Below are 14372 nucleotides of genomic sequence, written 5' to 3' on the forward strand. Positions count from 1 at the left end.
TCTCGGGCATACCAGTGTAGACATGCCACAATATTTTCTGAAGCAGACACTGAAACAAAACCCTTCTAATCTGGATGTGGGTGGTATCAAGAGATACAATGTGTATGGTGAGAAATACAATGTGTATGGTCTCTTGATAATTTGCAGGGACAATGGTGTCGGGGTTTTTAGGCAGAGTGAATCAATAAAGCCCAAGACATGCTTTTGCATCTATAACTCAGCATTCCCATCAGTTTCTCTCTCTCCATGGTACAGTGATTTTAATCGAACAGAACAAATTTTTGAAACATGTAAACAACTTACCAGACTCATCGGTGCATGAAAAAGCACACAAGCCAAACAGAGCTCTTTGACTCAACGCAGATGTTTATTGGAACGAGTGTGTAGTTTTTCCCATAAGAACAACAGCTTCTTTGGCTAATGAATCCCAGGCATGATTACTGTTCAGCAGTATGAAATCATAGCTTTCGTTATACAAATCAATTTCTTGGGAGGTAGATTTCGGTTGCCTGGAAGACAGACCTTTTTACAGGCAGCACATTTCAGAGTGGTCTAGGAACCGGCTGGATTTGAAGATAGTGAGTCTGTGAGCACGAGGTTGTGAACTTAGACAAGGCCCTCTCCATGGCTACACCACCCTTGCCTGTCTGTGGTTCTAGGTGATCAGGTTTCTTGGACCACAATAGCAACTAGACTTCTGTCTTAGCGTGCTCGCTGGTAGCTCTTACTGAAGAAAACATTTAAATGGGGGCTGGCTTATGGTTTCAGAGGTTTAGTCCATTTTCATTATGGCAGGGAGCATGGTGGCATGCAGGCAGACAAGGTGCCGGAGAAGTAGCCAAAAGTCCTATATCTGAATCCTCAGGCAGCAGGAAGAGAGAGCCCCTGGGCCTGGCTTGGGCTTTTGAAAACCTCAGACCCCACTCCCAGTGTCACACTTCCTCCAACAAGGACACACCCACTCCAACAAGGTGATGCCTCCTGATCCTTTCAAATCTCTGGTGACGCTCTCTGGTGACCAGACATTCAAATATAAGAGCCTATGGGGGCCATTCTTATTCAAACCACCATATCATCTAACGGATACTTGTACTACCAGGTTGGAGTTCCATGGGACATTTAGTTATTTTCTCGAGAAATAAGAATGAAGTTATAATTTGGAGGATGAATAGGATAAACGGGGCCCAGCCAGAAGTTGGTATCTACATGAGAGTTTTGAAGCATTTAAAGTGCTGTTAAGTGTTGTGACTCTAAGAAGAGAGGCCTGTGTACGTGTTGATTGTCATGCTGGGATGCTGGTTTCCTAGAAATGCCATTACTATGGGAGGAACTGGTGTTTTCTGAGAAAAGCCCTTCCTGGACATGGCCTCCTGCTCTTCTAGAAGACTTTCCTTGGCCTCACTGGTGGAAACGTGCACTTTCTGAAGGCCATCTTCCCCTAGGCTGATTTTTGGTGTGCCCTTCCCACAAACTCCATACTGCAACAAGCTTTCTTTTCTCTCTATAAATGAAATAGACTTGTCAGGGTCATGCCCATATCGCAGTAGTGTGTGTGTGTGTGTGTGTGTGTGTGTGTGTGTATCACAGATCTGCTAGGAGCTTCTGGATGCCTTGGTCCATAATCTCCTCACTGCATCATCCTGCAGCATCAGCCAGCATGACTTGGAGCAGCCCATCGCTCAGGAAGAGCTGGCAATGGAGAGGCCCACTGCCTGGAAGCAGTTTCAAAACTGCATCAGAATTCTTAGGAATGAAAAGGGAGTACCAGCCTGCTTGCGAAGGATCTGATTATTGGGTCCAGTTGCCATCTCTTTGTATGATAAAGGCCGTAGAGGTAGGATGACTTGCTCAGAGGGGTAGAGGCAGGCTGTGACCTGTTGTTCCTGAGAGTGCAGCCTTGGGCTTAACACTTCTGTTTGTTTGAAAGTCTTCTGTCTTGGATGAGGTCTCCAGAGGCTTCTTCAAAGCCGGGGTGGGGTGGTGGTTCTTTGGTGGGTGAGACAAAGGGGTAGGGGTCAGGGAAATGGCTGTTTAAGCTCAGCTAGGATGTGGAGAGGGAGAGAGCAGGTGCCTGAGGCTGAGCCTGCCAGGGCCTGCCTTGTGCAACTCATGCTTAGAGGACCAGAAGGGGCCTGGTACACAGGGAAGGTCTTTGGCTGTACTTGGCCTTGGTTATGCCCTTAGGGACCTGGGTGTGGCAGACAACATGAATAAGTGGGTATTTCAGGGGCAGCAGGAGAATTTTGTCTTTGGAACCTAATGAATATTTTCCTTATGGGTTGCTTTGAATCTAACTCATAGAAAACAAGGCTCCATTGGATTCTAGAACGTCAGCACTTGCAAGGTCCTTCAAAACGAGAAAAAAAGGACTTGCAGGCAGGGTCACGTGAGAGATGGGGGTAGACGACTGATTTCACATCCCGCCATTCCCTCCCAGTCCCTGCTTCCCTCAGTCACTCTCAGCATTTTGGTATTTGGCTCAAGCGTCTAATGACCCGGCTGGATGTGTGACTGGGGTCATGCCAGAGGCTAAGAACTTGAGTACTTTTACATTTTTATGGGGGTTTGGGAGAGGACAACCTTTGTGAATAAACTTAGACTTCAGGGGGCAGATTAAAGAAATGGCTGAGGGTGAGGCGGGGGGTGTCCCTAATCGCCCCTGAGACGAAACCAGGGGTTTGCAAGAGACCTCTGCCTCCCTGTTGGACTTAGATGCCCTTTGTTAAGTCACGTTTACGGAAGACACCGTTTAGTTCACACGCTGGGCTAAGCACTCTGCATATATTAACTTTCCCCTCATCATACTTTTGTGAGGTAGATAAGGTATGCCACTTGCTTCTCATGGTTGAAGGAACAGTTCAAAGAAGCAGTCAGGTGCTGGTCATTACAAAGATCCCAAGGGATGGATCCCGAACCCTGTGCCTTTTGCTCTGACCCCTTTGCTATTCCGCTTCTCTAAAGAGCCAGGGAAAGGGGGCAGAACAATTCCCATTAGCACCCGGGAATGGGCGGTGAAGATTGAGGGCTAGGGGGGGAATGGTTGCTCGCATCGTCTTCTGCTTGCGTCTGACCATACAGCGGGTGCTGTGCTGGGGATCCGGACTCAGTTCCTCACCCCAGTGACCTTCTGGATCCAGTCCTTGTTGGGATAGACGTAAGAATACACTCCATAGCGATCTTTCTTCCCGCAATCCTCGCCCCAGGACACCACGCCCACCAGGTACCACTGGTTGGTATCTTCATCTCTGGTCACCATAGGACCTCCGGAATCACCAGCACAGGCATCTTTGCCCCCTAGATGAAAGGGAGTACAGATTAAAAATCCCCTCTGTCCCAGCGCAAACCTGTGTCTGACTTGTAGTTCAGGCAATCGGACACTAGAGGGTGCAGCAGACCAATGGATCCAAACCTGTGCCTTGTAGATCGGGCAAGATGATTCTAGAAAGTGCTGGTTCAGGAAGGGATGCGGAAAGTTCTGTATCTCCCTCTTCTTTTCTCCTTCTCTCTCTGTCTCCCAACCCTCACCCCCCTGACTGTGCTCACAGCGACTGTACATCACCCGGCGTCTTGACTTACCTTCCTTTTCTCCAGCACAGATCATGTTCTCAGTCACTTTCTTCCCAGATGGGGCATAGGCCTCCTGGCAGGTGTTGTAGTTCACAATCGGGATTTCAATCTGGAACACAAGGCTGCGGTTGGTTCCCACTCCTCCCGGCTGAGGAGACCCTGCTGTTCTGATAGCTCTGAGTGGGCCTCTGGCTACCTCACACTTCAGGAACCGCTGTGTGGTACAGGTCTGGGCACACAGATGACCAGACTTGCCGTGACCTTGGTCAAGCAGCCCTGCCTGTTTGAGACTCAGCTATCTAATCTGTGAGGTGGAGGCAATAGTATTGCCTAGCACATCCCAGCTTCAAATATGACAATGCGCAGAAAACCCACCTCAGTTTGCTTACGCTCTGGAGCCTGGTGCACGTGTGTAGCTGTCTCTCTAGCTTGCTTAGACTGCCAAGACTCCCGTACCTGATCTTAAAGATGGACCTCACAGTTTTTGACAAACTAATCGTGAGCAGTTTCACAAAGAAAGTGGGAAAGAAAATGCTTTGGCAGTGTACAGGTACTGTGTACTGGGTATATTTAAAAATTAATAATGTTATTATTTTTAACCCATATCTGGTTTGAGTACATTAGATTCTTTGGAACTGGGCTTACAGACAGCTGTGAGCCAACATGTGGGTGCTGGGTGTTATGGGTCCTCTGCAAGAGCAACGAGTGCCTTTAACCGCGGATTCATCTGTCCATCCCTCAGATGCTAAGTACGTGACACCCTGCCACACTTGCTTTGCAGCCACCTTCACTTATTTTCCCTCACCGCAAGAGCTGAATGGACCGTGTGCCCCAGGCACACTCCCTCTGTTGGTTCTTGTCACAAGGGAAATACAGTCCGTGAGGATTTTCCTTGGGCTGGTGTGGCCTTCCTAGGAAAGTGCAGACAGGGCGCCATGTCACAAGGACATGTTGCCGGCAGATGCTGAAAGTCCCCAATGAACTACTATTCATCATTCAGGTACCACTTAGGGTATCATACTTTGGGAAGACATCTTGAACCTTCAAGATGAGGTCAGATCTCCCCAGCATAGCCCTTCCTCATCACCCTCATCACACCCATAACTACTCCCTGTCTGCCCCACTGGGCTGCAAACACAAGGAGGCCAAGAGCTAGATCATGCCTTTTGTCCCCACTTCTCCCTGGCACCTAGTAGCTAGTTCCCAGGAGACAGCAAGGAACCAACTGGGAGTTCATAAATGAAGCAACAGATGACGGCTACATGTTCAAAAATTTAAACGGTTACAAAAATAATATATGTTCAAGTATTTAGATATGTCGAAGGATTTAGAACCCAGGAATGTCAGAGCCGGGTGGTTATTAGAGGAAAGATGATAGATCTGATGCTATTCCCCATCCACTTAACCTAGAAGGGTAAAAAAAGACTTCTTCTGTGTGACTAAGGAAGTTACTAAGGCCCCGGATTTGGAGCCATGGCTCCTCAGCTCCAGTTCAGCATCCTTTTCTGAAATGGTAGGGATGTGACTTTCAAGTACAGTGGTCAAGTTCACGTTTGAAAGAACTGCTGTTTCTTGGAGACTGTCCCGTCCTTGCTAATCTGGAATGCTGTCCTCATGGTGTACAGATGAGTCATGGGCCCGCTGGGTGCCCACACTTGCTGTGTTCTGGGAGAATTTCCCTATTCTGAGGATTTTACAAGCTTCAAGGGACATAGCATGGTATTTAGAGACTGGAGCCCATGACCAGCTAAACAAACATCAAACTTTCTTGGATCTGGTGTCCCATTAAATTTTGGAGTTGAGTCTGGCCTCTGTCTTTTCTCTTATTATTTCCCTCCTTGTCCAAGCCTCCAAATCCCAGGCAGTATATAGTAGCAGAGCTGAATGCATGGCCACTGTGCCACTGCTTGCAGGATATAAACAAGACCCCACCTCCATCAGGTTCTCTGGAAACCTCTGTAAGAACTGCTTCCCCCAGCCGCTGACGATGACCATGGTTCCTGGAGGAGAAGAGACACCGTGAAGAGAAAGGCTGTGTGGAGTGTGCTGGAGGTTGGCCTTGCCAGTTTCGTTACCCTTTGTTGGAGGAGGAAGGGGATGCATTTGCTACCTCAGAGAAAGACAACAGGCAAGGAAGAGGGTGGGAGAGCTGCGGAGTTGGAGGGCATTTGTTCCTGTGAGATGTTGCCTGGTCTCTTTGCTTATCTACCTCACCCTCAGAGTGAACTGTAATTTCACCCATCTTGTTCCCTGTTGCACCTTCTTGTCTACAGTAGTATTAGGGAGTAGGAAGGAGGTATCCGGTCAATGGCTATGAATAAACAAAGAGCCAGACATGTCAGCAACGCGTCAGGCTACATCTTATCCCCTTCCTTCTCTTGATACTTCAGACTCCACATCCATAACATGAAGACTTGGTAGCCCCTAAAACCAGCCCTGACATTCTATAAGCTTATGAAGTCACAGATCTGGGGACAATGGGAAGTAGGCTGAAGGCAGGGAGAGCAATTGCATTCTTTAATAAGGAGCTTTGGATACTGGAAACAGTACTGGGCTTAAGCTCAGAGAACCTCACCCACACTTGCTTCTGATGACATGCTAAAACTCAGCCTCCCTCCCTCCCTCCCTCCCTCCCTCCCTCCCTCCCTCCCTTCCTCCCTCTTTTCCTCCCTCCCTTTCTCCCTCCCTCCTCCCTCCCTCCTTCCCTTCCCTTCCTTCCTTCCTTCCTTCCTTCCTTCCTTCCTTCCTTCCTTCCTTCCTTCCTTCCTTCCTTCCTTCTTCTTCAGTTTTTAAACCGGAAACATCCCATCTCTGTAGTCTACCTTATTGTTAGGTGTGTGGCCTTACACTGGAGTGTGGTTGCCCCAGCGGAGGCCACACCCTTGAATTAATCTGACTCTGCCTTTACTAGTAGCTATCAGTTACCAGTATCTGCTCAGTTAGGGGTGGGACCTTGTGTCCAACCCCCTTTCCATGCTGGGATTTTGTCTGGCTGGTGCTTGCAAAGGTCTTGTGCATACTGTCACAACTGCCGTGATGTCATGTGTGCTGCTGATGTCATGTGTGCTGATATGTCCAGAAACCAGTCTCCCTGTAGGCATCTGTCACCTCTGGCTCTTACATTCCACAGTGATCCCCAAACCCTAGGAGGGGTGTGATACAGATGTGCCATTTAGGGACAAGTACCCCACAGCCTCTTACTTTCTGCAACTTGACCAGTTGTGGGTCTCTGTGTTAATTTCTCTCTACTGAAATAAAGAAGTTCTTCTGGTATGCATCAGAGGTACAGTAATCTATGAGTTTAGTGATAAGTCACGCCAAAACGTTGTACAAGGCTTCCGGGAGGCATATATAAGTTAGTGAATGCCAGGAGCTGGTCCATGGGAAGTGCGCAGTGCCTGATTAATCAGATCCAGTTTTACCTACACATTTCCTGTTGGCTCACTTCTCTTAAAACGCTTCTCAGATCCCAGCATTTTCTTTTGCAATGTCTTTATACCTCAGGAAATGAGTGAGGATATGACACAGCGAATTCCAAGGAAAAGGAGGCCAGCTGGCCTGGGGAGGCTTCCTACTCTCAGCTGGACATTTTCTGTTTGTGATATTTCATTTAAATGGCATGGCCAGCCTAATGGGGTTCTGTGTCCAGTTTAGAGGTGAGAGACTCGGAGGCTTAATGAGGCCGGCAGCATCTTCATGATGACTCACCAGGAAAGCCGGGGTTGTGATTAGAACTGTACTGATGACCGGCTACTGTGGCTCAGGTTCAGCTTGTCCTGTTGCCATTTTTTATTGTACGGTGCTAAGGATTAATGCCAGGCCCAGAGCGTACAAGGTGAACACGCCACTGCAGAGCTCTGTTGCCAGACTGAGCCACACCCCCCATCCAACCTTCTGTGTGCTGCGTGGTGATGCTGGTGGTGACGGCAGGAAATGGCAGGTTTTCTTGACTGATAGGGTTTTCAGAAAAAGGAGGCCCTTTCTATTCTTGTAGGCCCCAAAGCTCCCGCTTCTTACTCCAGTCCCTTCCCTTCAGACTACTGCTTGTAATGGTTTCTTCCTGCACGCATGTCACTCCCTTCTCAGACTGTCTCCTTTATTTACTGGGCTGAGTAAGCCATGAGGAGCAAGCCAGTAAGCAGCACCCTCTCCATGGCTTCTGCATTAGTTCCTGCCTCCAGGTCCTGCTAGAGTTCCTGTCCTGGCTTCCCTGGATGACGAACAGTGATATGCAAATGTAAGACAAATAACCCTTTTCCTCCCCAGGTTGCTTTTGGTCGATGTTTCACCACAGCAATAGTAACCTCTACTAAGACAGGTACCTTCAGTGGAGGGCTGCTCAGGCAGACAGACGGGCATCACAAAGTTGTTCAGCCTTGGGCTCTCTGACAGCTCCACCAGGCCCAGGTCGTTCTCAAAAGTGCTGGGGTCGTACCTCGGGTGCAGGATGATGCGCTTTACGGGCAGATACTGTTCATCGTCATCTGAGCGGCGTCTCCAGTGCTTCCCTGGGCCGTGTGAAGGAGGGGCACAGCGGAGAGAAAGGTACATGCTTGCTCCCTGTCAGCCCCAGGCCCATCTAGTGTCCGGTCCGGCCCTCACCCCTTCTCTTTCTGCTACCACCTTCTCAGCCACCCTGTCCTACCTGCCGTACCCAGCATATTCTCATGGTTCCACCTCTGATGACCCCGTTGCCACTGTCTGGCGGATAATAGCCACCCTTTAGTGTCTGGGGCCCTATGTTGCCCACTTAATTTAGCCTTCAGAGTACTTCGGTTAGAGGCTTTCCCTGTGTGATAACGCAGGCAGAGAAATAGAAATGCTGTATATTCTCTCACAAGTATATCCTAGCCTTGGACTATTATAAATGCATGTGTAGGTAGGAGAATAGACGAGTAAAGAGTGGGGAACTAGAATGGGACCCATGTGTGACCAGAAAAAAAAAGTCTCTAGGGGAGATGAGGTAGGGAAGACATTAGAGCGAAATGGGACAGAGGAGTACTGAGGGTAGAAAGGCACAGAGAGAAGGGGTCAGGGAGCTGAGAGGTGAGCAGGGTGTGTGTGTGTGTGTGTGTGTGTGTGTGTGTGTACATGTGTGCCATGCACACGCACACAGGTACCTGCAGAGGTCAGAGTCAGAGGGTGTCAGGCTTTCTGGAGCTGGGGTACCAGGTGGCTGTAAGCAGCTGATAAGGAAGAGGAACTCTGGTCCTCTGGTCCTCTGCAAGAGCAGGTGCTCTTAACTGCCCAGCCATGTTTCCGCTGCTCTGAGACTAATTTGTCACTCAAGTTAGCTCACAGGAGACAATTTCAATTCAAAAAAACAAGATTAATTACTGAAGATCTTGGCATGCATTAAGAAGATATCTCCCTACAAACTCCCGTGGCCCAAAAATTCCCGCTTCCCATCTTACATCGGACACCTCTGCTCTCGTTCTATAAGATGGATGGGTTGCTACACTCAGGCACTAGCTCCGGAGGGGACCCTGGTGGACCATTAAACTGAACCGAGCCAGCAGGTGGTCGTTCTCTTATCACGGAGAGCCTTGGAAATGGCAGCAGTGGTACCCTGCTCCAACAACTATAGCTACCTTTAGAGGTCTTGCCCCACTCACCCAGGATAATGTTGAAGTCAGAAGGGTTGAGCAAGTATGAGCTGTGTAGGGTTGGATCTTCCGGATCAAGTGGATAGTGGAGGCAGTGAGCAGCCGTCAAAACCCAGTCGGAATCTGAAGAGCAGAGCACACACATCCTGGTTTTGGCACTGTCCCGTCCTGCCTCTCGCTGTGTCAAGCTAAGGGCCTTACCGCAACTCAAGAGAACCTTGCAAGACCCTGAAAGTGTCCAAACCAGCCTCCACTGTGTTCATGCCCCACCCCGTCAGACACGCACATGATCCATATTTGAGGATGAGTCGAGTCTGTGATTCTATCTCCCTATTTCAATCTAGGCCAGGACTACACATTTTTAAAAGTTTTTTTTGGCCTTTCTTAAGTCCCCAGGGCATAGGTGAGTATCAGCTAGCCCAAAGTGGTGAGCTCAAAAATCTGGTGAACACTGCCTTTCAGAAGGGGCCACAAGTTTTGGTTCCTGATTCTGAACAAATCTCAGCACAGAACATTCTCCTCCCCAGAGGCACATCTTGAACATGCCCATGACCAGGGACTACTGGGGTGGTGGGTAAGGTGGTCTGAGGTGCTCAGGTTAGGAAATCCTGCTTCAGCACAGGGCTCTCTAGATGAGTCTAGGTGTGTGGTCTGACTTCCCCACAGATGAACTCTGACACCCACCCACCCCCTGTTGAACCGCAGTGTGGACACTGAGACAGTATCTTGCCTCTTCCTACGTCCCTTGGAACTTCTCTTTTTGGTCTCTCTGATCTCTCCTATCCACCCCACCTCCATCAGAAAGAATAGCAGCCGCCGAGATTACAGACCTGCAGAGCTACGGAGAAGGCCAAGAGTGAGGGCCTTTTCACTGGACTGATGGTAAAGCGAATTTCAGCTTTCAAACATAAACATGCAACCAGCTCACGCAGGATGAATCTTACTGATGTAAGAAGTCAATGCTTAAAAAGGCACTTCAAGGCCTTAAAGTAATGGGTGACGTCTGCTCTTCCTTCTTTCTAATGAAGTTGGGAACATGACAAACGATCTCCTTGCCTTCCCAAGTCCCTTTTATTTTTGTCTTATTCTGTCTTCAATTTTCTTCCTCCTATGTTCTAGGTCTCACGGATGCTGCCCTATCGTCTCAAGTACACACCCAAGGCTCTTTAAAATCCACTCTCACTGATTTCTAGGGGTGGTGTGTGGTGGTGGGGTGAGGGGAAGGGTGTTCTCCCTCACCTGGCAGCTCTGGCTCATCCCAGCCCCGTGTCACATGGATGCGCCTTGAGTTTCAACCCATGTTCAGCAGTCTGACAGGAGACTGACCAGAATTTGGGAAGTGCTCCACAGCTCAAGGAATTAGAACTGGAGTATGCTTGTCCGGATGTGAGCTGAGGCCTGCCTCTTCCATACTGTCTTTCTCAGGCAGTGATTCTCCATGAAGAAACAGCCAGTTTTTAAGGGAAGGTTGGTCCTTACCTTCTACCCTGTCCCCAGCCCTGGGTCCTTCACCCCTTCATTTTCTCCTTACCTAAAAGGCTACCCCCACAGAAGGGCTGCCCATTCAGGTGTGACAGCATGGCAATCCATGGAGTGGTACCCTTCTGGGCTGGGCGTCCATGGAAGATCCTGGAGATCTGCTTCCGGGAGAACTTGGGGAGGCCACACACTGTACCAAGGGAGGGAGGGACAGGTCAGACTCTACAGTCTACCTTACCCACTAGGGTTAATGGCTTCTCATTCTGTTAGAAACATTTCTAACTGCTAAATTTTCCATAATCCATTGGCTCATGTCTAATAGTGTTATAGTTGAGTTTTTGGTGTGTGTGTGTATGTGTGTGTGTGTGCGCGCGCGCGCGTGCTCTTTCCCCATTCCTGGTCTATGTAGCCTGAGTGTGACTGATCTCAACTCTGGTTTTAGGAGTAGAAATGTGACTTATGGAAGGTCTAGACCCTGGCCATAGCCGTATCTTTGAGATGAGATGCATTGTTGGACCTGCAATTAATGTCTGGGTTGAAGGTTTTACTAAACTTTGGAAAAAGAGTGAAGTTTCTGCTGGCATTGCTGAGCTGCTGTTTGCAGGGCCAGACCCGCCAGCTTTAGTCTTGTGGAGAACATGCTGGTAACAGTGCTGCAGCATCAAGGAAAGCGGAATGGAAGGGTAAGGGCTGAGGCGCCCATCACATCCCAGTGCTGAGCTCCGACAAGGGACCAAATCTACAGCATTTGGCAGTGGTCTTCTCGGTGTGTGAACCTGTCAATCACCCTCCCTTTTGATGTCGATTTTCCGTAACTCAAACATATTAGATTCCTAATAAAGAAACTTCATGTTCCGTCAGCAGAGGGCTCTTGTCCCCAGACAAAGCCTTCCTACAAGCCTGTGGAATTGCACATTCCACCACAAAGGCCTTTCTGCTCTGTCTCCTCATTCTCTGCCTTCCTTGATGTGGATTCACAGACAAATGCTCTTAGCAACAGTCCAGTGTGTTCCTCTTATCATACACCCCAAGAAGTCAAAGTCTAGAGAAAGTACCTGGCTTGCTGAAAATCATTCTATGGGGGAAATGGCAATAATTCTGGGTCACCTGACCCCAACTCTGGGCTTGTTCCACACTAGCTAGAATCATTAACTCTCACCAGCGTGGCTTCCAGGACCCTGAGAACTCTCTGGATCTAGGCAGCCACCACTGGATCAAGGCAAAGACTGGGATGAATCACAGACAGGCACGCTGCACCCTCAATTACATCTCCATCATCTCGCAGTGTTGCTGCCCATAGTTTAGGCAGTGGTCCCAGCCAACATCCTGCTTTATTCCCAGCAGACACTCAGCGCCCTGGGGATTGCTGCCCTTCCGAATGTTTCATCTCTTCTTGTTTCAAAACACGACCAAGGCTTTTTACCAAAACAAACAAATAACAAAGATACAAGCAAATCACCTCTTTCATTCCATAGTTTCGCTTTCTTATCTCTTGCAATAAAGCCTCTTCAAAGAAGACATAACAGAAATCCTTCATATTCTTCCCTCTCTTTGTAACTGGATTTAGATGAAAGTGCTATTTACTGATCATGCTTGGAAATAAGGCAGGCATTGGAATATTCAGTCAGCTTTGGGCCCTAAATGGAACTTCAACAGTGAAATTTACATATATGGGAGAACAGTGGTTTTGAAATTGTGTCTAATGGTGTTCTCTCCATTCTTACAACCTCTCCTTGCCCCGTGCCCCCTCAACCATCGAGGCTGACCAGACTTTTAAGTGATGGGTAGATAGACTTCAGCTTCAAAGAACAAAGCAGAATCCGAGGGAGGGGAAGACAGACTTTTGTTTGAAGTTAGGCACTGTGGTAAGAATGAAAGGTTTGTGTGCCTGAAGAAACCAAAGCCTGGGAACTGAGCGTGCCTTTTCCGGGATGCCACAGAAAGGGGATGATGCCACTGCAGCTTCCTGACTCTCAGGGGAGAGCTGAAAGCCTTTCTCAGGCACAGGAAAGGCTGGAGGGAAGGAGGAGGGTTGCCAAGAAGGGAGAGGGAGGACTGAGGATCAGATGGGATGTTACACAGGGAGCTTGCATCCTCACAGTCCCTAAGAAGGACAATGGCAGCTTGTATCCTACCTTGATGAATGTCCACCCCAGAGGCCTTTGCCAAGACCCTTGGGTCACACTGTGTGGGTAACTACTTTACCACTCTCTAGTCTTTTTCCTACTGAAGCACCGTTTCCTCTCACTCCCCATACCCTGCCTTTAATCCTCTGCCTTGGCAATCTCTTCTATGTCCTTGGTTTCCTGTTTTTTTGTTTTGTTTTCAATTTTCCACCAGGCAGTACTTCTTATCTCCAGGCCTTATTCTACCTACTGCCGGTAAGTATCAGCTCATGTCTTGCAAGCACCCTCTTTTCTGACATTTGTGATTCCTTCCTGGTGGTGTTCATTTCCAGCTGGGTTGCTTGAGAGCCCTTCAATCCTAGCAAAGTTCAGCCCTTGTCCTCATCTTCCACAAGCCTTCCTCCCTTCCCTGTTTATGCCAGAGCTCTTTCAATATCTGAACCGACCACACACTTGTCACCTCCCTTTTCTCCCACCTCTATATGTTATCAGTTATTAAGGTGATGGAAAATTACTAGAAGGAGGATAATACATCTCCCTATTCCACATCACAGCATGCTCTCCAGATAATCCACCCACCACAGTACAAAGTCAACATAGCTAGCGGAAAATATAAATCAGAAATATAGTCAAATTCAAGACAAGGCAGTCTTTGAAACAGCAGAGTGTAAAGCTTTCAAAGGCTAATTCATAATTGTTTTAGTTCTCAACAGCATATAAAGCATGACACACATCCAAAAGTATGATACAAACCCCAGATGAAGGCAAACCATATGTATGCCCCATGAAGAAGCACGGCACTCAGTAGATGATGCTGACCCTGTATCCCCATTTATGTACCATCTTAGGGGATGCCTATGACCCAAGCTTTGCCAACGCACCACTTAAATGAGCCTAAACTGCCCTGTGTGCATTATCATGCATGGTTGGGCTCTCCATGTCTCACCAAGATACTTTCAAGTAGCCCAGTCCTTCCCCACCATGCTAGCTGTTTTCAGACCTGTTGAATTCAGAATTTCCAGGGGGGGAGATTCAGCAATTTGCAATGTTTGACAAATCCCACAACACGTATCTACTGCATAATGTGCTCAAAGAGTCTCAGGGGTTAGAAGACAGTGCAGAACAAGGCTTTTAAGACTGCCTGTCAGCGCCCACCACTCTGTCTTCAGCGAAGGTCTGTTATCTTGCTTTTCCACTCTTGTCCACTGTTCCCCTTCTCTCGTTCCCCCTTGAGTCTTTGTAGCCTCTACGATGCTATTCTGAGTCCCTGTAGCTATACAGAGTTGCACCTTCTTTTAATTACATCCCCACAATATTTCAGTCTCATTCCTTTGGTGACAGTTGGCTCCCTTTACTTCTGTGAACATCTTTATGCACACAGCCCTGTTCTATCTGCCACTGGGAGCTCTCTGAAGCCATGGATGTAAGTTGTAGGCACTTAAATGAGAGGAGTTACAGCCTCACTTCTGAGAAAGAACTCACTAAGCAATAAGGTCTTCCTTTCCCCCACTACCTTGTCTCAGACGATGGCCATATGCCAACAGCTGTGCCTACAATGAGGGTGGGAACTTCATGAAGGCACGTTTCTTTATAA

The 14372-nt window shown here is 48.4% G+C and overlaps 1 protein-coding gene across 1 annotated transcript in view; it reads right to left on the reverse strand.

The window, feature by feature from the left end:
- Nucleotides 1-348: 348 nt before the first annotated feature.
- Nucleotides 349-14372, reverse strand: part of Masp1 (MBL associated serine protease 1) — a 66414-nt gene continuing 52390 nt past the window's right edge. The window contains exons 11-16 of the mRNA XM_021636168.2: nt 10705-10842; nt 9183-9296; nt 7890-8075; nt 5500-5567; nt 3577-3676; nt 349-3294 (exon numbers count right to left, since the gene is read on the reverse strand). Coding sequence (XP_021491843.1) covers nt 3104-3294; nt 3577-3676; nt 5500-5567; nt 7890-8075; nt 9183-9296; nt 10705-10842 — 797 coding nt within the window. The 3' untranslated portion in view covers nt 349-3103. The remainder of the gene's footprint in view (nt 3295-3576; nt 3677-5499; nt 5568-7889; nt 8076-9182; nt 9297-10704; nt 10843-14372) is intronic.

Source organism: Meriones unguiculatus, chromosome 17 (genome assembly GCF_030254825.1).
Source record: "Meriones unguiculatus strain TT.TT164.6M chromosome 17, Bangor_MerUng_6.1, whole genome shotgun sequence".
Lineage (NCBI taxonomy): Eukaryota > Metazoa > Chordata > Mammalia > Rodentia > Muridae > Meriones > Meriones unguiculatus.